The 23,326-nt window shown below is 60.9% G+C and overlaps 1 protein-coding gene across 1 annotated transcript in view; it reads right to left on the reverse strand.

The window, feature by feature from the left end:
- Nucleotides 1-532: 532 nt before the first annotated feature.
- Nucleotides 533-23,326, reverse strand: part of CCDC85C (coiled-coil domain containing 85C) — a 94,079-nt gene continuing 71,285 nt past the window's right edge. The window contains exons 5-9 of the mRNA XM_046647181.1: nt 21,764-21,837; nt 10,804-10,911; nt 5,655-5,747; nt 4,608-4,706; nt 533-3,853 (exon numbers count right to left, since the gene is read on the reverse strand). Coding sequence (XP_046503137.1) covers nt 3,764-3,853; nt 4,608-4,706; nt 5,655-5,747; nt 10,804-10,911; nt 21,764-21,837 — 464 coding nt within the window. The 3' untranslated portion in view covers nt 533-3,763. The remainder of the gene's footprint in view (nt 3,854-4,607; nt 4,707-5,654; nt 5,748-10,803; nt 10,912-21,763; nt 21,838-23,326) is intronic.

Consider the following 23,326-nt stretch of genomic DNA (forward strand, 5'->3'; position numbering starts at 1 on the left):
ATAAAATCGGTTCTGAAACGGCCCCTTTGTTCTGGGCAGAAAGCAGCCCCAGGGTTTGAAGTCCAGCAGCCAACCTCCCTGGCCCCGTGGGCCCGAGCAGTGGGCACTGGAGGAGCACTGCCCAGGAGAGGCCTGCTGGCCGGCCCTGCTGCCAGCCTGATCTAACCCCTCATCTCTCAGGGCAGCACCTCGGGGGGCCTGCCCTCGGGCCAGGCTACCACGTCGGGGGCCTGCGTTGACCTGCTCTGAAAGATCGGTTGAGTTCCCACTGCTCTGGAACCAGCAGATGGACCTGCATCGAGCGCAGTTCCTAGGTTAGACAAAGGTTTGGGTTTGAAAGCCTTTCTGTTTCTGGTTTGGGAGGAGACAGAGGCCACGAGAGTAGCGGTTGGTGGTCTCCCTTGTCCACCCTGAGGGGCCGGGGCTTGCTGTCTAGGGGAGGGGCTTCGCATCAGGCTGTCCCTCCCTCTGAGGTGCTCCCAAGGGCCGTGGCCCTCTGCCCGCGACAAAGAAGCACTGCGCACGCGCCGCGGAGGCTTGCAAAGAGCCTTTATTTATCTAGCGCAAAGTAGACACTATCACAATTCTCTCTGTTACTCCTTTTACTAAAATAGTTCAAATCAATGTTTTTACCACACTATCAAAAAGTTCTATTTCTTTTTCTCTTCGCAAATCAAAGTGGTTCGATAGAAGGTAGAAACGGGCACAGGAGTCCCAGCTCTGCCCGGAGCCGGGGAGGGGCTGGCCCGTTCTCACGGCGTCACGTTCTACAGAAAATAGAGCATGGCTGCCGGCCGGGGACAGGAACCAGACGTTCCAGCCCGTTTCCAGAAAGCAGCACAAATACTTCCCCCCACATTATGAAAAATATACACCTCTACCGCTCTGCAGTCATGCATTTACTTTGTATCTTTAAAAAAAAAAAAATCAGTAGTATGTTGTTTCCTCTCAAGTTTTCAAGGAAAAAAAATGAAAGGTCACTTTCTTCTCTTTAAACACTGATGTGTAGCTAATAACTTTTGGATAAAAATGTGCCACCCTAAAAAATGTGCTCAGCAGATTCCGATTCCAGGATGGTCTTGGCCACCTGAGGTGAGGCTGGAAGGGTGGCCTCGGTCACAGTGGGAACTGAAGCCACAGTACAGGTGTCACACTGGGCTTCAGGCTCTAGAATCAGTTTGTGAGACAGAGAGGGACCTTTATGAAAGGACGCCAAGTTCGGCAACACCCCACCCTGACCACGCGCTTCCAGCCCTAAGGCTCCGGCGGGGAGGAGGGTCGCCCCATGTCCCCCTACCTACACTAGCACACTAACAGTGGCAGAGCTGGGAATCGCCCTGAGCTGGCCTCCGGCTCCCCCTGTGGTGAGGCCCCTGGGACCCTCCCCCGCATGTGGGCTCCTGCTGAATTGCCTGCTGTCCCCGGGTGTGGGGTCGGGAGAGGGCTGCTGGCTTTTGTTTAACAGGTTGTTACGTTAGGGAGATGACTGTCCCAGGTACAGTTCTGTCCTGGACAGCCATCCCGCGCAGCGCTGGTGAAAGGGTGGGAAGGAGGCGTCTGCACCTGGCTTGTGCCACCTCCACGGCAGGCAGGAGGGTTCTTGGGCCAGAAGTGCTCCACCTGGACACCCCCGCAGCGTGAGGGACAGTCACTCCCCTGCAGAGGGGCAAGGGCCCTTCAAGGCTGTTCTTCCCGGGGACAGTCTGCAGGAGGTTTGCAGATACCAGGAGCGCTTACTTATTGCTTATTTTCAGGGGTGGCCAAGCCAACCCAACCCAGCCATGACGAATGGGCTCCGAGACTTGGCTCCCACCCAAAATGGACCCACACCCCCTTGGGGCTGCTCTGTGGTTCTCTGGACTCCAAGACCCAGAGGGGGCCTCTGCCCTCACTGCCCACTTGAGCAAGAATTGCCCAGTACCATGACCAAGGATGTTCACCAGCTCCAAGTGCACACCCCTAGTGACAGGGAGCTCACCACCTGACCTGATGGTAAGCTCCTTCCAGAAAGAGCCCAGAGCTCCCTGTAATACCCAGGGCAAGAGGAACAAGCCTGTCACCTACTTAGCACCCCTGGGTACGATGAGGGCCACGAGCCTTTCGCCTGAGAGTGTACAACCCAGCGGTGCCAATGGCGAACCGCAGGAACTGCTCAGAGTCCCCACTGGGGAGAGGGACAGGGTGGCCCCTTCCACCCCCATGCCTGGGCCCCATCCCTCACATGGGCCTGGACAAGGCCCGCCTGATGCGAAGGCACCTCTCTGGGCTCTTCAAGTGCTTGCTGCATGCAGTGCTCAGTACCACGGGAAGAGTGATGAAGTCCGAGGCTGGGTGAGGAACTGGACAAACATGAGTGGACACCAGGACTGGTTATGACAGCATTAATGGTGACCGTACCTCCTTCCAGGGTCTGGGATCTCATTTGTAATGTGCCACAGATCACTTATCCCCCTGGGCCTCATGTTCCCCCCACACACAGAAACTGACCTATGGCAATTTACAGTTTGTGCATGGTCATTTACACTGATGGTCTCATTATCCCCAGAGCCCTGCAAGGAGGGCATTCTGCTGCCCATTCTACAGTGGAGGACACTGAGGCTCAGAGAGGGGAGGTGACGGTCCGCCCGCGATGAGGCAGCAGAACTCGCTGGGGCCCCAGCTCCGCCCAGCCCACGCGGCCCGCGGCCTCTCCAGCAGGCGGACCCCTTCCGTGTGTGTGCTGTGAACGAGGGCACAGGCCGACAGAGCTGATGGCCTCAAATGGTGAGCACAGCTGAACGAACCACTGAGGCCATATTTTTCCACCAGGGGCCTATAGAGGCTGAGTGACTTGCTGAAGGTCACACAGCAAATTAAAGCCAGAGCCAGGTCAGGCTCCTTCCAAGGAGGGCAGAATTCTTGTCATCTGAGGCCATGCAGCTCTGTCCACAGTGACCTAGGATGGGGCCACTGCAGCTGGCCAGAGGTGCAGCCATGGGCCAGTGCTACCCATCTGGAGAGAAAGAGCATGTGGCTCAGCCCAGAGACTCTCCACAGGGCCTTCCTACGTTCCTGGCCCAGCCTGGGAACCACAGAATTGGGGATGCTGCAGACACTGGGCAGGAGGGACCCAAAGACAGGGCACCACCTGGCACAGGGCAAGGGGACATTGCAGAGAGTTTGCTGGGCGGGGGGGGGGGAGGGGCATCAACTCTAAAAACAAGCAGCAGCTGGCCACAGAGGGGCTGGCACAGAGGCCACAGGAAGGGCCTCAGAGCCTCCAGCCAGCCATGGACACGGTGAGTTTCCTTGTGCATCTTTCAGGGGCCCCAGTGCTTGGTGAGCCAGCGTTCAGGCCACAGCAGGTGGGCGAGAAGTAGGGCCCCTGCATCAGGGCCAGCTGCCAGTGGCCTCTGTCCAGTGCCGGTGGCAGCTAGGGGGGTGGAGGGCTTGAGGAGGTGCCCCTCCATCAAAGCTGGGCACAGCCTGGGCTGGTTCCCGGGCCTCTCGCCAGTGGGGCCCAGAGCGCCAGCCCCAGAGCGGGAACGAGGCTCCAGGCCGCTCTGCCGCGCGGGGAACAGTCAGCAGCTTCTTATCTTCCCAGTTTGCTGGTGTGTGAGAGGCGGGGGATGGAGGCCCGACCGTTGATGCGTTGGACCCACGGCAGCCGGGCCACAGTGGGCGGCGTCCTATGTACAATTCACCACAGAAAAAGACGGCGCGAGGGCCTGCCCATGTCTGGGCTCTGCGGGCAGGGCCAGTCCACATCCATGGAGGAACAGCCCTACAAAGGCCCCTTGAACTGGTTCCCAGACAGGTGCTGCCGGATGGAGGGCTTGGAGCTGGCGGCATCTCCCAGTTTTCTCCAGACCACCTGTGGGGAGGGGCGAGACATAAGTGGAGCGCCCACCCCAAGCCCACCCACTGGCCTGTCCACACACCCTGCCTCATAGCTCTTCAAAAGCACCCATGTCCCCAGACCCACGGGGCCAGGAAGGGAAACAGGCCGCATGAGGCCTGGAGACACTCAGATCAAGTCTGCATGTCTACCCTCACCACCATGCCTGCCATCCTGAGCAGGTCACCGCGGGGGTGCAGGCTCGGCTCGCAGCTGTCCAGTGGGGCCCACAGGCCTAGGAGGGGGGTTCAAAACACCCTACCCCCAGAGAGGCCCGGTTCAGCCCCTGTGGGCCACCCTTCCCTACTGGCTCCTGTCAGGGTCCAAAGAAATGACACGTATTGGCCAGGTGGGTCTCCCTCCCAGGCGGACTCAGAGGCAGCCCACCTTCTAGAAGCAAAGGCAGCCCCAGCCTTGCAGGCCCACAGAGCAGAGGGTCCTGCCTGCACCTCCAGTCTGAGCACCACCTGTGCGGCCAGCAGCCACCAGGGCCACCAGCAAGCTGGGAAGCCGGAGCCAGACATGGGGGACCAGGGACGAACAAGACCAGAGATCAGGGACCCCGTTTTCTGTGAGGGGAGGAGTGCGGTGAAGATAGGCCAGGGCTCCCCGGGCCCCAGCGCCTCCTCTCAGCCCTCCCACACGGCAAGGTTGTGGCCACACTCCCAGGTCAGGCCCAGGACACCTCCCTTGCACCAAGGCCCCAGCCCCGCCCCGGGAAGTGCCTCACGTTGCACATCTCGCGGACGATGGCCTTCTCCTTCTCGCTCAGGTCCTCCTCACAGCTGTCCTGGAGCTGCCGGTCCAAGTTCTCGTGCACCTCCAGGACCTGCAGGGAACAGGTCCCAGGGTAGGGGCAGAGGCCACCAGGCAAGTCACCCTGAGCCTCAGCTTCCCCTGCTGCAGACAGAAGCTGAGGACCCAGCCGCTGGGTCCCGGGATCAGGGGCGTGGAGAGACCTCGGCGCAGGTTGTCCTTCCTCGCTCTGCGTCCTCTCCCCTCACCCTAGTGATGCTGTGGACGCCACCCGAGGGAAGCAGTGCCCCCATGCACTGGGGCAGAGCTGAGCACCGGTCCACCTGAGAGCAGGGCAGGCAGGGCAGGCGGGGGCCACACTCACACCAGTGGCCTCCAACCCAGATTACTGGGCACAGGACTCGAGGACAACACAGGCTCGCGCACGAAGGGTGTGTGGGTGTGTGTATCACAGTCACAGCCCACACAGGTACAAGTGTGCCGTGTCTGTGCAGACGTGCCCCAGGCCCCTGTGCCTGTGTGCTTGCGTCCATGCACACGTGTGTGGTATCCACGGTGCACAGATAGGTGGGGAGATGAGGGGTGCAGCAGGGGGACAGGCTCCAGGAGTGCGAGCTGTCCCAGGGGAAACGAGCACGTCGTCGGGACCTGCACCCGGAAGCCCTGAGAGGGAGGCAGCTGCCCGTGGAGGAGAGGCTGGGCTGGGAGCCCTGAGCTTCCGTCCCAGCCCCAGACCTGCCCCTCACTCTCTGACCCTGGGGGAGCGCCCACTCACACTCTTCCTCCCCCATGCCTCAGTTTCCCCAGCTTCAGGGATGGCAGACAGGAGGTGCACTTGCTATGGCCACCCAACACCTCTAAATCGCCCCCCTAGTGTGCCAGGCAGTGACGGCCACCCAGTCCCCCACAGAGAGATGACAGCCCCCAGGCTCAGAAAGGGCAAAGGTGGGGTCAGAGGTCCCATGGTCCCAAAGTGCACCAGGGATCCGGGACTTCTGGGGGAGCGGGAACTGGTCCTCACCTTCATGGCATGCACCACAGCCTCGGGCTTCTGTCCTGCAGAGCTGTAGCCGGCAGGGGGCGAGGACAGCTCGGGGACGGGGCAGGCTGGGCCCTGCGGGAGGAAATCACACGCCTCAGCTCACCCTGGCCGGCTCCCAGGCGGCGGCCACAGCTGTGACCAGCAGCCCGGAGAGGTCCCTGACCCTGTGGGGCCAGGGCCCAGGTGGAGGAAATGGGGAGAGGAGGAGGGGGGTGAGGACTGGGCCAGGGCATGGGGGCAGCACCCAGACCCCAGCCATGTCCCGCAGGCTCCTCTAAAGAACCCACGTGGAACATCTGCTATCTGTTTTTCAGATCACCTGGGGACACGTGGATGGCTGGAACTGACCCCAGGCCGCCTGACTTCAAAGCCCCCCACACCCCGCCCAGAACTCCCAGAGCTGGCAATCTCATCCAGCCCTGAGCGCTGCCTCCCAGCCCTGTCCGGCCACCTGGGCGACGCCACCTCATTTGGCAAACACTCTGGCTGGCACCAGGTACCCGGCTCCCACATCAGCCTGGGGGCAGAAGACAAGGCCACAGGAGGAGGGGATCCAGCCTCTCGCTCCTCACATGCCTGTGTCATAGGCCGAGTGTCCGCCCAGTGCCCCTCAGCTTCTCCCCCACAAGGGTCACTGGGCCCGGTGGCTGTGGGGCAGGGGTGCAGGGTTTCTGTCTCAGGCTGCAAGGAGGGACCCTGGCTGGACTCGAGATTCAGAGCCCCACAGAGGAGCTCACAGACAAGGAAGCCTCCCAGATGGAGCCCCCGGGGCTCATAGGAGCCAGGAGGTCAGACTCGGGGGGCTCGGCTGATGGGGCCATCGCCCTGGAATCCTGCCCAGCCAAACCTCAGTGCGGGCACCCTGACGGCCCAGAACCTTCTGCCACCAGCAGCCAACCCCCCTGTACTCACCCACCTGCCTGGCCTGGACCTGCTCCTGGCCCCACATGTGGCCTTGGGGCCTGGGAAAGCTGGGCTTGGGCAAGGCTCTGCAGGCTGTGACCTGTGCCTTGGTTTCCTCGTCTGACAACAGAGTGGGTCCCTGTGTCCCAGGGTGTGTGCAGAGCCCTGGATGCTGCCTAATGTGTTTTCTACCACCAGCTTCCAGTGCCCTGGCCAGGTCTGTCATGGTGAGGAACCAAATGGGGATTGGCGGGGGGAGGGGGGTGGTGGCTTCTGAAGGGACAGGAGACAGGTGGAAGGCGGGCCACACACAGGTGCGCAACCTGAGGCAGAAGGCTGCACTCCCCCATCGGCCAGCAGGGGGCGACAGCCACACACATACAGCCCTGGATGGCCCTGGCACCTCCCGCCTCTCGTCCTGTCTATACCTGGGGCTCCCAGAACCGCCTGCTCCATAAGGGGGCTGGTCCCTGCTCCAGGGGGATGATTACTGGAGCAACGGCAGGAGGGAAGCCAGGAGTCACCAGGGTAGGCTGAGGACTCCAGCGACTTTCCTGGCCCGCTCACCGCCAATGAGTGTGGCTGCGGGGTCCTGTGAATGAAGCCGCCACTAGACAAATACCGTGTATAAGGAGCAACTGAACGCAGTCAGGACCGTTACCTCCAGGGCGCCCCCAAGCACAGCACACCCCTGAAGGTCCCGCAGCTGTGGTGAGGAGGACCACAGGCTGGACCAGCCCAATGACACCTCCCGCTTCCTAAGCGTCCACTTGGAGCAGCACGACCCACGGAATGTTCATCACAACCCTCTGGGCAGACACGACATTTTACATCCCCATTTTACAGATGACTCACCCAAGGCTATAAAAATGGAGCTGAGCCTCAAACCCGGGTCTGTGGGGCTCCAGAGCTGGTGTAAAAGTGGGGAGATCAGTGTCTACCCCAAAGAATGGAAAACATCCATCCCCACAAATCCCTGTCCAGGAATGCTCACAGGAGCCCTATTCTCAACAGGGGAAAAACTGGCAACAACCCACATGTATAGCCACTGACGACCAGATCGCACAATGCGGTGGATCCGCAAGGGAGAGCCTATGCGACAAGGAAAAGGAATGAAATACTGATGCACACAAGACGTGGGTGAACCTTCAAAACTCCATGCTGAGTGAAGGCAGCCGGTCACGAAGGACCACAGATTATACGATTCCATGAATGCGAAAGGCCCAGAACAGCAAATCTAGAAAATCTAGAAAGTACGTCAGTGGTTGCCTAGGGCTGGGAGGAGGGGGGATAGGAAGGGAATGCTAATGGGTACAGGGTTTCTTCTTGGGATGGTAAAAATGTTCCCCTGTGATGATTGCACAAATATCTGAAGATACTAAAAACCACCGAATTGTATGCTTAAAAATAAAGTCAATGGACAAAAAAAAGGGGGGAGTCCAGCTCCCCCGAGGGGCCTGGCAAAAACTTGATCCTCCACTCAGGAGGCTGCTCACCACAAACCCCCACCCCCGCTCCAGTGACAGGCGGCCAGGTGGGCAGGGAGGGGGTCCCCACTGCAGAGTCACCTGTCTCACCTCGGGACCCTCTGACGTGCGGACCTGCGGGTAGCCGTACAGAAGATGCGCACAGGGTGGAAGGCCTGTGCCCTGGCAGGATCAGCACAGAGGGTCCCCCAACACACAAGTCGTCACTCTCCCCATGGCCCCGTGTGCCTGACACGAGCTCTGGGACCCGGCGAGGGCTCGGTGCCCCATGAGCGCCCCCAGAAGCCAGGCCTCTGAGCCTCCACCTCGGCCCCCCACCCCTCCACGGCCACTCCAGCAGCCTTTCTGGCTGCCCCTCCTACCAAACACCGCAACCCTCTCCAGCCACCCCAGGGACCTGCCCCCAGCCTCAGGGAGCCTCACGCCAGCCCCCGGCCCCCAGGCCCAGGTTGGCCCGGCACCAGCACATACTAGCCATGCGACCCTGTCCCCTGGGCCTCGGCTTCCTTCCTTCTGAAGTGGGGTGACAGCCCCTGGTGTGCAGAGCGGCCTAGAGGACAAAAGGAGGTGAGGCACAAGCAACCCCTCCCAAAGCCTCCTCCAGGAAGCCTTCCAGAACGTTCACTCCCTCTGACAGTGTGGATCTGCCCTGTCGAGGCCTCCGAGGCCCAGCCTGTGGGGCATTCTCTCTGGAGAGGCCTCGGGGAGCAAGACCCCTCTGCTACATCCTGCAAGCCTGGCACATCACAGGAGCCAGCTGGGTTTGCACAGCACTTCACCGTTTGCAGATCGCCAAGAGGGCTTCAGCACACAGCACTCCATAGCTGTTAGCCGTCAGGCTTCCCCCGATGCTCAGAATGCACGGAGGAGTGGAGGACCAGCCCCCGTGGGGCATCACCGGCTTGCCAGAGCCCTTCCTCACGAAGCAACTGGAGCCTCGTTCAGCCAGGGCCTCCTGGATAAACGTTTGGATCATGTGCTGTCGGCAGGCTTTGCTGCCCACGCAGCATCAGCAACCACGTTCCTGCAGAAGGTGTGAGGGCCTCCAAAGAGGATCAGCAGAGCGCTCGGCCGGCAGCGGTGGTGGCACCAGCGCAGGGAGGCCTCAAGGAGACACCCTGAGGTCGTCCTTGCTGGGGGTAGAAGAAAGACAGCAGGGCCAGGACCCCGGCTGAGACGCCAGGCCCACCTGCCCCCTTGGCAGAGCGGCCTCGGGCCAGCCCCGCTCCTGTCTGTTCCATGGGGACAGTCAGGGTCCCCGCCATGCTGGGGGGCCCTGGTGCGTGGAGAGCCCCCTGCACGCACGGCCCGCAGCCGACACTCAGTAACCACTGGTGTTCTTGCCACAGCCTTCTACAGGGCTCACAGGGGCAGCGCCTCCTGCACAGTGGTCTTCACTATCTTCACAGATCTGTGCCATCGTCACAAGAGAACGCTCTCGTCAGCCCCACAGGAAACCCCGTCCACTCCACAGCCCCGCCCCGTGCCCCGTCCTCCAGCCCCTGGCAGCCACCAACGGACCTTCTGCTTCTGTAGATCTGTGCTTCCTTTTTTTTCATTTATTTTTTTATTGAGTTAATGATAGGTTACAATCTTGTGAAATTTCAGTTGTACATTATTGCCTGTCAGTCGTGTTGTAGGTGCACCCCTTCACCCTTTCTGCCCACCCCCCACCCCACCTTTCCCCTGGTAGCCACTAATCTGTTCTCTTTGTCCACATATTTAAATATCCTCATATGAGTGTAGTCATACAGAGATTGTCCTTCTCTATCTGGCTTATTTCACTTAACACAATTCCCTCAAGGTCCATCCATGTTGTTGCAAATGGAACGATTTTGTTCTTTTTTCTGGCTGAGTAGTATTCCATTGTATATATACACCACATCTTCTTTATCCAATCATCTGTTGATGGGCACTTAGGTTGCTTCCATGTCTTGGCTATTGTAAATAATGCTGCAATGAACATTGGGGTGCATAGGACTTTTGGAATTCTGACTTCAAGCTCTTTGGATGGATACCCAGTAGTGGGATAGCTGGACGTAGATCCGTGCTTTCTACACACAAAATGTCACACAGGGATGACAGGCACACTGACCCCAGGGAGCAGGCCCGAGCTAGGCCTCCGCTTCCCGGACAGCTCGCCCCGTGCTGGCCCTCCCGTTCCCAGACAGGGTGGGTCAGAGCCCAGCATGACCCCAGAGGCCCTCTGTCGGTAATTTAAGGATACAGTCCTGCACAGATAAACACCGCAGGCCCCACCCCAAGCTCCAGCCCCAGCTGGGCATCCTCTCCCCAGCCTGTCTGAGGAGTGGCACAGGCTGACGAGCTGCACAGAGGGACAGCAGTGGGGCCTGGGCAGCTGCTTCGGGGCCCCCGGACACAGCCCTGAACTGCCGGCCACGTCACCCTGAGCCAGGCCTCCCCGTCTAATGGCCACACTTGGCCCTCACGGGGCTCCAAGGGTCAGGAGCCCAGGCGCCTTCACGGGAGGGTGGGGGGAGAAGGGAGGAATGAGGAAGGCCACTTAGGCCGTGAGCCCCAGCCTTGACTGCTGCCCTCGCCTGATCAGGAAGCAGCTCGGGCAGAAGGTGAGGGTCTCAGTCCAGGCCCAGGCACCGGCCCCCAGCAGGTCAGCAGCCAGTCCCAGCCTTTCCCCTCCCCCGGAACGTGGACCAAGGATTCAGAGGAGGCGCCGGCTCCACACGGGAACAGCGGGTGCTCGGGGGAGGGGCACTCACGTTCTGCAGGGAATCCTGGTAGGAGGGTGGCAGGGACGCAAGCTGGGACTCCGAGTGGTACGGGGAGAAGCCCTTCCGCAGCGTCCGGAACTCTCCGGAGCCCGCCTGCTGCAGGGGAAGACGAGGAGAGGTTAGAGGGGAGGGGCCTGGCTGGGTGGACCAAGGACCGCTGCTCCCCTGGCTGGACGCGATGCTCCTGCCCATCCTCCATCCTCCGGGTGGCTCTGCTCCCTGCACCTGCTTGGAGGCCCCACCCACACACACCCCTCCCCTCCTACCCCCGGGGTCCTCACTGCCGTGAGCATCCCTTTACATCCATCACCCCGCGCAGGTGCCACTGCACCAGTCCAGGGGCTTCGCTTTTCTCCATGCGGTCTGCTTCATAAACGCTTGTTGAACAGCTGAATAAACAGATGAGCAAGGAGTGGACGAGTGCGGGGCTCTCCCACCCTTGACCCTCGTTCCTCTGCTCCAGCATCCCCCGCACCCCTGGCCTGCGTCCTGCGTCCATGGGAAAGTCCCCTGGCCTCCCGCGGGTGCTGGCGCCCCCTACAGCCTGAGCCCGCCACAGCGCTCAGCTCAGGCTGCCCGAAAGCCTACACCGTCAGACAGGAGCTCCCAAATGTGGGGGCCGCCCCGTGGCCGAGAGGTTAAGTTCATGCACTATGCTTCAGCAGCCCGGGTTTCACCGGTTCCGATCTTGGCGCAGACATGGCACGGCTCATCAGGCCAGGCTGAGGCGGCGTCCCACATGGAAGAACCAGGACGACTTACAACTAGGATATACAGCTATGTACTGGGGGTTTTGGGGAGAAAAAAGTAAAAATAAAAAAAGAGGAAGATTGGCAACAGATGTTGTTAGCTCAGGGACAATCTTCCTCCCCAAAAAGAAAAAGCAGCAGGAGCTGGCCTTTTGGGCCCCTATGTCACTCGGACTCTGGGGTGGCATGTCTGGCCCAAACACCCTTTTCTACTTCAAAGGAGCCAAGGGAACCCTGTTGGGCAGATAAAATGCAGCGGAATGTCCATCAATCAGCAGGCTGTTGAGTTTCCCAAACAAATCCTGGAGGGGAGGAGGCCACCCAGGCCAGGAGCCAGGCAGGCAGGGGCAAGGGCAGCAGCCACGCCCAGGGGTCCCTCCTCTCACTCCTCAGCCCCCCCTGCCCAGCCCAGGAGGGATCCAGACACACCCTGCTCCCCTCCCAACAGCCCAGGCCCTGTTTCTCACAGGGTTTCCAGCCTCACCGACTCCCTGGGTTCTGCTCTCCGGCCCCCATCAGACCCCCCAGGCCTCACGGGCCTCGGCTTAGGGACCACACAGCACCGCCCTCCACATGGCTTGGGATGTGGATGAAGGCTCAGATAAGGAGCTCCCCGCTAAGCACACCATGGGGCCCACCGGCCAGAAAAGAGACCCAGCCATCCAGCTGAGGAGCTATTCCCACGGCCTCCCAGAGGACCTGAGTGGGAGCCGAGGTCACCACGGGGCACGGAGAGGGGAGGAGCAGGGAAGGTCACAGAGGGGAGAAGTGGGGGGGGGCCCTCCCACAGTGGCCCCCAAAGTGTGGCAGGGCCTCACCAAGGAGACCCTGGGCACAGCCCTGGATCTGACAATGGGACTGGATACCCGATCACAGCCTGGGTTAACCAGAGACCTCAGAACCTCCTCCCGGCCCAGCCAGGGGTCCAATCAGTTGGAGCCCCTCTACCACGGCACCAAAAAGAGAAAGAGGCCACAGCCGCTGCCCCACCCCCTCGTCCAGCACTCCCCCCCACCATGGGGATCCCCCCTCTTCAGGGACCCCGTGTCTCCCTGTCTCGCCTTCCCTGGGGCAGTCACCCCAGCTCCACACAAAGGAAAAAGTCCCAAACCGTATCATTATCCTGGCCAGGTCTCTGTGACAGTTACAATCTTCTGCAATGGAGAGTACATTCTAAACCCAAACACACTGCACGGCCACACCTGGTGCCCCCAGCCTCTCACCTGCCCTCGGACACCATCCTGCAGAACATCCCCCACCAGCCCCGCCAGGCTGGCAAGAGAAAGTTTAAGAGACCAGGTGTAAGGCCCAGTCGGGCCCAACACACACACGCTGACATTTATTTGGCCACACGGCCAGGGACTTGAGCCACTGTTCTCTCCCAACAGCCCGTGGGACTAGGACAGCTGGGCCCTGCCCTGTCCTTCCCCTCACCCCATCTAGGTTCTGTCCTGGGCTGAGTCCTATCTCCCCACAGCTTCTCTGGCCCTGGACCAAATGGGTTCAGAAGCAGGCCACACGCCATTACTGAAAACACTCCTTGGGAGGAGGTGTGTGTGCAAGAGGGTGGGGGAGTTTAATTAGCAGCATGCAATTCCCAGCCCTGCCTTCCATGATCGTCTATAAATATTTGCACGTCCGCAGAACTTTATTAGCAAGCCACAAAGCTGGCAGGAAAAAAACGCACAATCTCTCATTAGGGGCAATGTGACTAATGACGCATCGAAATGAGGAACCATAATTGCACTTAAATCCAAATTAAAAATCCTGGCATTTGTCGTGCTGGTGCCCTGGAAGAATGAAGCCCCTAGGTTTTCATTGCTGCTGAGAAGCAGAGCAGAAATGGCCTTCTGGGGTGGCTGGGCCTGCCCCTGGGGGCAGCGTGCAGCTAAGGAAGGTTCAGGAAGCGGGGAGGCACACTGCCACGCCCTGGGAGAGGAGGCCAGCCCTGCCCACGGTCTCCTCAAGTGGGTGGCTCAGGACACAAGGAGAGGGACCTTACACACAGAGCCCGCCCAGCGCGGGAACAGGATTTCCCCAATCCTTAGTAGGAAAGGAAGCGACCGAGTCCTGCAGACGCAGCTCTGCCCCTTCCAGCCCATCCGGTCCCTGCAAGGGCAGCTTGAGAATTCTGGACGGGAAGGAGAGGCCAGGAGGCTGCAGGGTCCCCCCAGTCCCCTGAGGCCCCCAGAGTTAAGGACCCCCCCGGCCTCTGTGCAGGGCCATCCCTGCAGCGCTGCCCAGCTCAGGGCCAGCCGCGGCCTTGCAGGGGAGACTCAGGCCACCTCTCCAGAGGGGCCTTTGCAGGGCTGCAACGAGGCTCCGCAGAGAAGGAGCACCCCAGCCACTGCCTTCCCGGGGACTCCTGCTTAGGAAGCTGGGGGCTTCCTTGGGGCCACCCCAGGATACTGCTGGGGAGCCCTGTCAGAGCGATGCTGAAGATTGAAAAGGGCCCCCAGTCGTGGGCTTGTCCACTCGGGCTCCTTGTGGGGGCCAGCAGCTGCGAGCGGCCCCTTCCTGGGCTCTCCTCGAGAGCAGCCATTGTCACCCCTCCTTCCTGCTCCCGAAGGGCTTTGGGCCCCTCGAAGGGCACCATGTGCTACAGCAGTTTTGTGTCCTGGAAGCACCCACTGTGTGCACCCCAGCAGGGAGGCAGCGCCTGACAGGTGAAGCTGAGGACTGTGGGGTGGGGGCTCGAGGATGAGCACTGCGTCCCCACTGCAGCCAGCCTGCAAGTGACTGCTGGGACCACCAGACCCACGGCCCCGGGCCAATTTGCATGCAGTGACCATGGCAGGACCCCCTTCAGAGGGGGCCATCCTGAGCCACTCCGGACTTGTCCCTTAGCCCACCGGCCCTCACGGTGCAAGGTGGGGAAGGGGCTCTGATCCTGAGGGACACTTACCAGCCCTGCTCCCCGAAACCAGAACACGGGACAGTCATGCCTGCCTCTGAGGGGGGCAGGGCTGCCGGCTTGGTGGGGGTGGAAGCCCAGCCCAGGGCCCCGTGGGGCTTCTCCTTCCTCCAGGCAGCCCCAGAGCCCTCCCTCATTATGAGGACCTGGGCCAGCAGGCGCCACCACTAACTCAGGCGGCCTTGCCAAACCCCTCCTCCCACCTCGCACGGCGGGGTTCTCCCCACAAAATGGGGATTCCACTGCCTGGTGCCGACCTTACAAGCTGGGGGACCCCGCAAGAGGAGGGAGAAGGGCCTGCGTCTCCTGGCTCCTCTCCTGCTGTTTCGTAAAGCTGGACACTGACGCCAGCTCGGCCAGAGGCAGGTGCACACAGGACCAGGGCACCCTGGGTGATGGTCCCAGGGAGGGGCGGGAGGGTGCTGGGGGTCAGCGAAAGAGGGGACCCAGAGCAGACAGGGCTCCACACAGCACTCAGAGCAGCCCCCACTCCCCCAAACGCCACTGCAAACAAGCCCCCAGCTCTACCTGAAGCCAGCTTCTTGGGCGGCCGTAGGGGCGGGGTAGCTGGAAGGGAAGACAGCGTGTCACCACAAACCCCAGCCATGACCCTCACCACTGCCCCCTCCCCTGGACACCCATTATCCCAAAGCCGCCGGGGCCTCTGCTGGGCCAGAGTGAGGGGTCCAAGGCTGAGGTAGCGGGTCCCCAAGGCGCCCCACAGGAGCCCCACGTTTTAGAAACTCCAGATTCAACAAGGACTGACAGCCTCTGCCACACGTGGGCACAGGGACCCACCCCCTTCATAGCCCTCCAGAGGCTCACACCAGGACGCAGCTGCCCTTCCGAGAGGGCTCGAGCCGAGAGACACCCCAGGATCCCTGCTGAAAGAGGCCGTATGGGGACATACCCCCGACTCGCCCCCGCTCTGTCCTCAGGGCAAAGGTGACCCGCAACGTCCCTCACAAGAGGATCTGTTTGGTACCAAAGATCTGCTTTTTTTCCCTTTAATTTTAAGAGACCTCATCTGCAGGCCATTAAGAACCACGGGGCCGCTGCTCGGCTCGGGGCTCAGAGGGCTCCTCCTAACTGGTCCTCAGACGAGGCAGGGAGAGGCCACGTGTGGTTGATGGGCGGCTGACGTTCCTTATCCACAGCGGGTACCGCTCCCCACCTCCCCATCAATTTCAGGCCCTAAATTCCATGTTTCAAACTCGGATGTGTGTACCACCCAGGACAACGCGGCCTGGGACCGATGGGTAACGCACAGACAGGGTCTCATCCACCACAATGACCGGCGCCCCCTCACAGGTCCCCTCGGCAGGCCCATTGCTCGTTCCGATGGAGTGAGTGAGGGACAGGCCGCGGGACCTCGCAGAAGGAGGTGGGGGACTTTGGAGGGGCACAGACTTGCAGGATCCAAATCCCGCTGTGGCTGGGTGGACCTGAGCAACTCACCAACTTTCCGGGTCTCTGTGTGCTTGCACATAAATTAGGGTCGAGAAGAACTCAGATGCCAGACGGCCCATAAGCGAGATCACAGAGGGTGACCCACAACCCAGACAGCTGGCCAGCCCCAGTCCTCGGGGCTTTCCTTGACTTTAATCCTGGGGCAGGCACCATTAGTGTCCCCATTTTACAGATGGGAAAACTGAGGCACAGAGAAGTTAAGCCACTGTCCCAACACCACCCAGCTGGGAAGTGGCACTTTGGGAATTTGACTCTCGAGTCAGGGACTAGCTCTCAAGTCCAGGGACTGGCGTCTCACCACGCTGACTCTCGCCCAGCACGTGGCTCACAGTGGACACTGGTTAAGTCTCAGGCACAGGGGACAGAAGTGGAATTCCTAGTCTGTCCTCCTGCTCCCGTTCCTAGACTGATCATCTGCTCAGACGCTGGAGAGAGGTTTCCCTCCTGGCTGAGGGAGAGGCTTGACGGCTTCTACGGTTCTCCTACCTGAGCATTTAAAGGCCTCCAGAGACCATGCCGCCCAGGACAGAGCGGGTAGGGACGTGACAGCCCCCAGACACCAGACAGTCAGAGCAGGGATGGCCCGGAGCCTGTCAAGAACGCGGCAAGTCAGGGAAGACACCAGACAGCGCCACCAGAGAAATACCGTGAGGCCAGCACCTCCAAGGGCTAGGGCGAGGGAACCCCGCACCAGGACAGCCCGTCTTCATCGGGGACGCAGGAAACAGTACCGAGGCGCCAGCGACGGGCTTCAATGGTAGCAGAGGGTTCCCCTCTCTCCAAGACTAGATGGGTCAAAACTCAGATTAAGGACAAAGAGGAGCGGTTCATCTGGGGACGGCCAAGCCCAAGCCACCAGCTGGTGGGCACAGTGGGCCAGACCTTGACACATCCGGGATCCTCGGACCAGGCAAAGGTGAGAAGTCAGGCCCCGCCCATGGCGCTCCCCAGGTGCGAGTTCCAGCCAGCATGGTGCATGGTGCATGATGCAGTGAGCACCACCGTCACCCCGTCCTCCAGGTGAGGAAACTGAGGCGGCAGGTCGTAAGGGATTTGTCTAAAGCCACACAGCACAGGAGTGCAGGAGCAGGGGTCCCTCTGAACCCAGATCCCTCCAGGGCCCAAATCCACTTTCTTACATCATCAGGCCAACCACAGTATCGCTGCAGGTTGAACTGCGTTCCCCTGAAATTCATATGTTGACGTCCTGACCCTCAGCACCTCAGAATATGACCTATTTGGGCATAGGGTCTTTACAGAGGCAGCCAAGTTAAAATGAGGTCATTTGGCTGGGACCTAGTCCAATATGACTGCTGTCCTCATCACCCGTGCCAGGAAATCCTCCTCTGCCCAGGCCTCAGTTTCCCCATCTGTGCCGGGTGTAAATCCTGGGGTCACTTCCAACCTGAGCGTTCAGCCACAGTGTGGCACGGCAGAATGGGGGAAAGAGCGGGCGCAGGGTGAGGAGGGGGCGGGCTATGGTTGTTCACAATCCCGGCCTGGACCATTGCCTCCACTCCCCCAGATGGCCGCCCGCTCGCCCGATGTGAGACAGCATCGCGAGTGCTTCTTGCTCGTTTGTAAAGCTGGCTTCTGGGCACACACGGAGACTTCATTTATCAGCCCAGCAGGGGAGTGAAGCGAGGGAAAGACTGCGCGGAGGCCCGGCGTCAATTACAGCCGCCCCCCATCTCAGCCCGGCCGGGCACAGAGAATCCGCAGGAAAAATAATAACGTGCTCGAGACAAATCATCGCCGAGGAAGCAGCTGTGTTGATGAAATTTTAAAGCCGACATGAGAAAGAAAATACGAACTGCTATACAGTAATTTAGTCAGTGAACACTCTGGCACATTTTTAATTAAAGCTATTTTGGAGTTAAATAGAGGCCATGGGGGGAGGGGGTAGGGCAGTGAGAAGTGGGAATCCGCAGGGGCGCCCTGCCCTCCTGCCCAAGCCCCAAAGCCACACCGCCTTAAGATAGTTCAAAGAGTAATACTGCTCTCTCCTGCTTTTTGCCCACGGGCAGACGCCCTACTCTGCACAAAGCTGGAGGTTTCCATGCAATTTGATTTCAATGACAAAACTTAAGTGCCAGAATCACAAAATCTCAGAAGCCAGAGCCCGTGAGGCTGGGGACAGAATCCCACCCATGGCAGCAATCTCTTTCTTCAAGATTCCCAAACGTGTCCATCCATTCATCACTTGATTATCTCCAAAGATGATATGCTCACTACCTTACTCCCTTGGTTACACAGACTTTCCTTATTCTGGGCAAGAACTGGCCTCCCCTCTTGGTCTAGGACTCTGGGTGAGGGACCAGCCAGGGGATCCCCAAGATGCATCCACCCAGTCCAGCTATGCTGAGCACTGGAAACACAGATGCGACCACTCAGAGCCTGCAGCCCAGTCCTTGAGTAGCTGACAGTCCAGCAGGAGTCGGGGCCAGGCTCCCCAAGAGAGGATCACCATACCCTATCAGCAAGGGAGAGCAGCCCACAGGCTGAGCGCTCACAGCAAGTGCCGAGCCACCTGGGGGCAGCTGGGGAAGGCTGTTGGCAAGAGGCTGTGCCTGAGCTGGGAGCCCATGTCTTGCAGGTGGCCAGGAGGAAGAAAACTAAGAAAGTCCCCTCCTCCCTGGACCTCCTTAGAATGAGGCCAGTGCTGGGGCCGAGCCCTGGCCATGGGGCTCTCTCCACCTCTGCTGTCCCCCAGCAGCCCCCTTGTGCACATGAGTCCTACTGGCTGGGATGAGGAGGTGGTCAGGCAGTGACAAGAATGAGACTGGACTGTGAGCTCCCTGAGGGGAGGCCTCTGCCTGTCACCTCTGTACTCCAGGGCCATGCAAACAGCAGGGAACAAATTACACACTGAGTGAGTGAGTGAGTGCCCATTTTACAGGGGAGCAAATGAGACTGGGGGAGAGGAAGTGGCTTAGGATTCTCATTAGGCTGGTGCCATCTGAGCTACCCCAGGAATCCAAAGGCAGGTGAGGTGTGAACTGCCACCAGGAAGCCCTGAGCAGGCCGGTGGTGGGGGCCCTTCCCTCCCCGTCTCTCCATCCCACATGTCCCCTGCGTGGCTCAGAACAGGAGTGCCCTCCTCCAGGGCCAGCAACACCCACCACACTCAAGGCCAAGCTCCGGTGACAGCAGGTGACAGAGGCAGCAGGAGTCCCATCCATGGCCCTGGGGACACTCTAGCAATGCCACTGGCCCCTGCGTGCTTTTGCTGACTGTAGGTTGAGGGCTGGCTCCCCACCCCCCCGCAGCAGCAGGGGACAAAGGCAGGCAGGCAAGCTGTGCACCAGGGGGCCAAGGACCCAGCACTGCACGCTGCCCCCTTCTCAGGATGCAGGATGTAGCCCTGACAGCGGCTCACTGGGAGACCCTGGGCAAGACTCTGGACCACCAGAGTTCCCTCAACCTGGAAGAGACAGGGATGGGACCTGGGAGCCCCGCCCCGCGACACACACAGGCACACACGGCCTGTGGAGTGGGTTGGCTCCACAGCCTTCGTTGTGAGAGGAAGAAAACTTCTCCCAGAGAACTAGGACTACGGGGCACTTGCGCCCTGGGTGCTCTGAGCTCCCGGTGCCTCTCCTGTACTAGCACGGAGCCGGGCGAAGGCACGCTCTTGTCCCTGAATCCCAGCCTAACAGCCTGCAGCCAGCAAGCCTGGGTCGGGTGAGGGTCCACATCCCCTCATCTGATGAATATCTGTGCCCGGCCCAGGCATGGGCACAGGTCAGGGACAGCACCCTACTGCTGCCCCCAGGGCAAGGCACCAGGTCTGATCCCTGGGAGCAGGTCAGAGCAGGCTGGGGGGTGAGAGACATCCCCCTGATGCCCCAGACACAGGGCCCCTGTCCACCTGCACCTCTGCACATGTGGGCGTGAGGTGAGTGGAGACAGCTATGGGGGCTCCCTCATGAGACCGGGGGTGCCCACGGGCAGGAAGGAGGAGCAGCCTGAGCATGCGCACGTTTCCCACAAGTCCACAGCTGGGTCCACCACTTGGACCTGGGGGATATTTTCCCAGTGGAACAATGTGGCCCAGGACAGTGGGGGCCACAGTGTCAGGGTCACTCCCACCCTTGTGGAAACAGGACCACAACATTGCAAACAGCATCCTGAATCTGGGGCGTACGCTCTCAGCCTGCTTCTCCCCGGGAACAATGAAACAAGAACAGCCAGACCGGGGCAGACTTGCGAGGCCGCTGACCCCACTGGCCCAAGGCTTCAGCCACCCGAACGTGCTTCTGGCCTTCATTCTGCTGCACAGTGGCTGCAGCAGGCAACTCCCTCCCCGCCTTGCTGGACAGGCACCAGCTCCAAAGCACAGGCCCTGGGCCCTATGTGCCCCCACCACCCCCAGGTCTCCTGGCGTCACCTCCACCCACAGCTCCCGCAGCCACCCACGCCCTCCTCTAAACCACGACCGGCCCAGGTCAGGCCCACATGGAACATTTGGGTCTAAGGAGCCCCAGCCCGCAGCCAGGTGACACCCCAGCCCCTCCCTGCCCTCACAGCCCCAAGGGGCCAGCACATCCTGTGGCCAAACCCTTCTGCCAAACTGGACCTTACCGACATATAAAGTTACAGCCCAGCCTTGCAATCCAATGCCTGCCTGGGCACCCGGGCGTGGGTGTGGCGGCTGTGGGGGTGTGTAGGAGTGAGGGAGAACCCAAACCTGAACGGCTTACTCTGCAGGGTGCTACAGGGCTGTGGGCACTGTCCATGAGGCCCGTGCAGGGGTGAGGTGTGGGACGGCAGTGCTGGGGGCCGGCTCCACGCTTGGGGCCCGGATCTCCCCAGCAGCCACCCAGCAGGCAGAGAGGGGGCCACGGGCTTCCCGAGCCAGGCAGTGATGCCAAGCCCCCTGGTTGCCTAGCAACGGGGCCAGGCAGCTGAGTCCTCCCTAGAGTTGGTTCCCAGAGAAACCCTCCAGGCATCCCGGCTGGATGCTTATGGGCCAGGGGCACGGCAGGGGAGTGGGAGGTGACATTAAGCCAGAGATGGGTACAAGGGAGGCTGGACGGCTGGCCAAGCCAACTGGCCCCCAGGCACCCCAACCAGGGCTGATCACAGCCTCCCATCACGCCCCACCCGCAGCAAGGAAGGCCCCCAGTCCTGGCAGCTACAGCCCCTCCGTGCTCCAGCCACACTCAGCAAGAGCACAGAGGCCCATCCCCTGGCTCTGCCTCTCACCCTGCACTACCTCCCCCGTGCACTATGTGCATCTCCGAGTCTCTAACGCGCCAGCCCTGTGCTGGGGACATGCTGGGGAGGAGGCATGGCCTCATCTGTCTGTGGGCACCAGCCAGGCCCAGGAGGGAGGGGGGTGGACCCCAGTCTGGAGAGGGATGGGTGTGGCAGGGGCAGGGGCAGGGGGGTTTCCTGTGGGTCTGAGCGAGGGCATGCCAGTCCACCTCTTGGGCCCTGATTTGCCCATGCGCAGAGGGGCTAAGCAGCCCATTTCTTCAGCAATTGTGTGTTCCACACCATCTTTGAGACAGGCCCAGTGGTGGCCCCCAGGGAGCTCGCAGGCCACCACGGGGACAGACAGTGACAGGCTGTGACGGAGGGAAGCCCCACAGGCTGTGGAGGGAGGATTGGGTCCATGACCCCAGCATTCTAGGAGGTGACTCCAGGCGGGAGTGGGGGCAGGTGGGAGGTTATGGGTGTGAAGGGGGAAGGGAGCCCCAGCAAAGCTGGGGACCAGGGTGGGCACTGGAATAGTGGGGGGTGGCAGGGCCCACGCTGGCCCTCAAGTGCAGTAGGCATCGTCCCCACAGTCTGCCCATGGCTGGCTTACCTGTGCAAGGATCTTGTCACCCTCCAGCAGCTTCACCTTGGTCTCCAGCTGCCTGATGTAGGTGGATGAGGGATCTGTAACGACATAAGGAGGCCACATTAACCATCACAGACTCTGTCTGCAGCGGGAGAGCCCGCCTCCCCTACCCACCCCATGGGGGGCCCCTGAGCCTGGGTTTCTGGGACCTGTAGAAAGGAGGCGAGGGGCTTCCTCACAGCGTGTCCTGGGCTGATGCCTTCAGCCTCTGCTGTGCGTCAGGTCCACAAAGAGGACCCCCACACCCCCTTGAGGGAATGCTCACACCAGGAGGCATCCCACCCCAGGGCCCTGGGTCCAAGGAGCCCCCTCCCCGACACAGTGGGGAAACTGAGTCTCCTGAGCATGCCAAGTCAGTGTCTGAGGTTCCCCTGCTGCACCCTGCCTGCCGCGCAGGAGCTTCCACAAACGATTTGTGGCGGGGACACAGAGCACAGGTAAGCCACCCTCGTTCCTGCAGGACTCGTTCCTGCAGGACTCACCGACGAGAGCAGTCAGGAGCCAGCCCTGAGCCAGGCCAGGGAGACACTCCCTGACAATGCCCCCCTACTTTCTGAAGGGAGCAGGGGCTGAACCACTCTCCCTCGCCACGCTGACCCGTTTTACAATTGCATCAGAAAGTAGGCAAAATTCCTCCACCCCAACCTCCCAGAGCCCTGGGCCTGCCTCCCCATCAGGCGGGAAATCGGCTCAGAGGAGAAGAGTGATGACTAGATCACTCCAGGCCAGGACAAGGGAGCCTGCCCAGGTGGAGGGGCCGGGGAGGGAGGCGGAAGAGGGGGCAGGGAAGGGGAGGGCAGGGCCGGGAAGGAGACCAAACCATCACGGCAGATACAGGGACAGGGCTGGTACAGGGGCAGAGGGAGAAAAGGCGGGCAGAAAGTCAAATCCCAAGCCAGACAGCACAGGCGCCTCCCCCAGGTGGTCTGCAGCCCCTGGTGAGGGACGGGCTAGGCACCTCTTGTCCACATGAGCACCTGGCCAGAGCTCACCCGGCCCAGACCCCGTCCACCCCGGCCGGGGCAGGTCACTGCTCCTCCTACTACACCTGCCTGCCCTCCAGCAGGAGGCAGGGTCTTCCCAGATCACACCACTGACCCTTTATCTCAGAAGGCACCAGCCCCTCGACCAAATCCCCTACACGCCACCTCGGGGGACTTAGGGACTGGACCCTACAGGGCTTTTAACACCCCTGGGTGGGCAAAGGGGGCTTGAGTGCTACCAGAGGACAAGCTGGGACTGTCATGCAACCGTGGGAATAATGAAGCATCTGTCCAACCCCAGAGCACAGCTGGCACAACCCCAGATGAGCCCCGGGCCCTTAGTATCCTCATGCATGACATGGATGTCACGCCCCTCTGCCACAGAACCTGCGGGCAGATGAGGGGTGAACTGATGCCAGTGAGGATGGGGCAGTGGGTGGCCCCCTCCCCAAAATGCCATGACCTTCCCGCACCAGGGCTGGGTCCAGGCCTCATGCGCTCCTGCCACCAGCAACGCTGTCTTCTGAGGCCGCCCCTCAGTTAT

The sequence above is a fragment of the Equus quagga genome, chromosome 20, assembly GCF_021613505.1.
Source record: "Equus quagga isolate Etosha38 chromosome 20, UCLA_HA_Equagga_1.0, whole genome shotgun sequence".
In the NCBI taxonomy this organism is placed as follows: domain Eukaryota; kingdom Metazoa; phylum Chordata; class Mammalia; order Perissodactyla; family Equidae; genus Equus; species Equus quagga.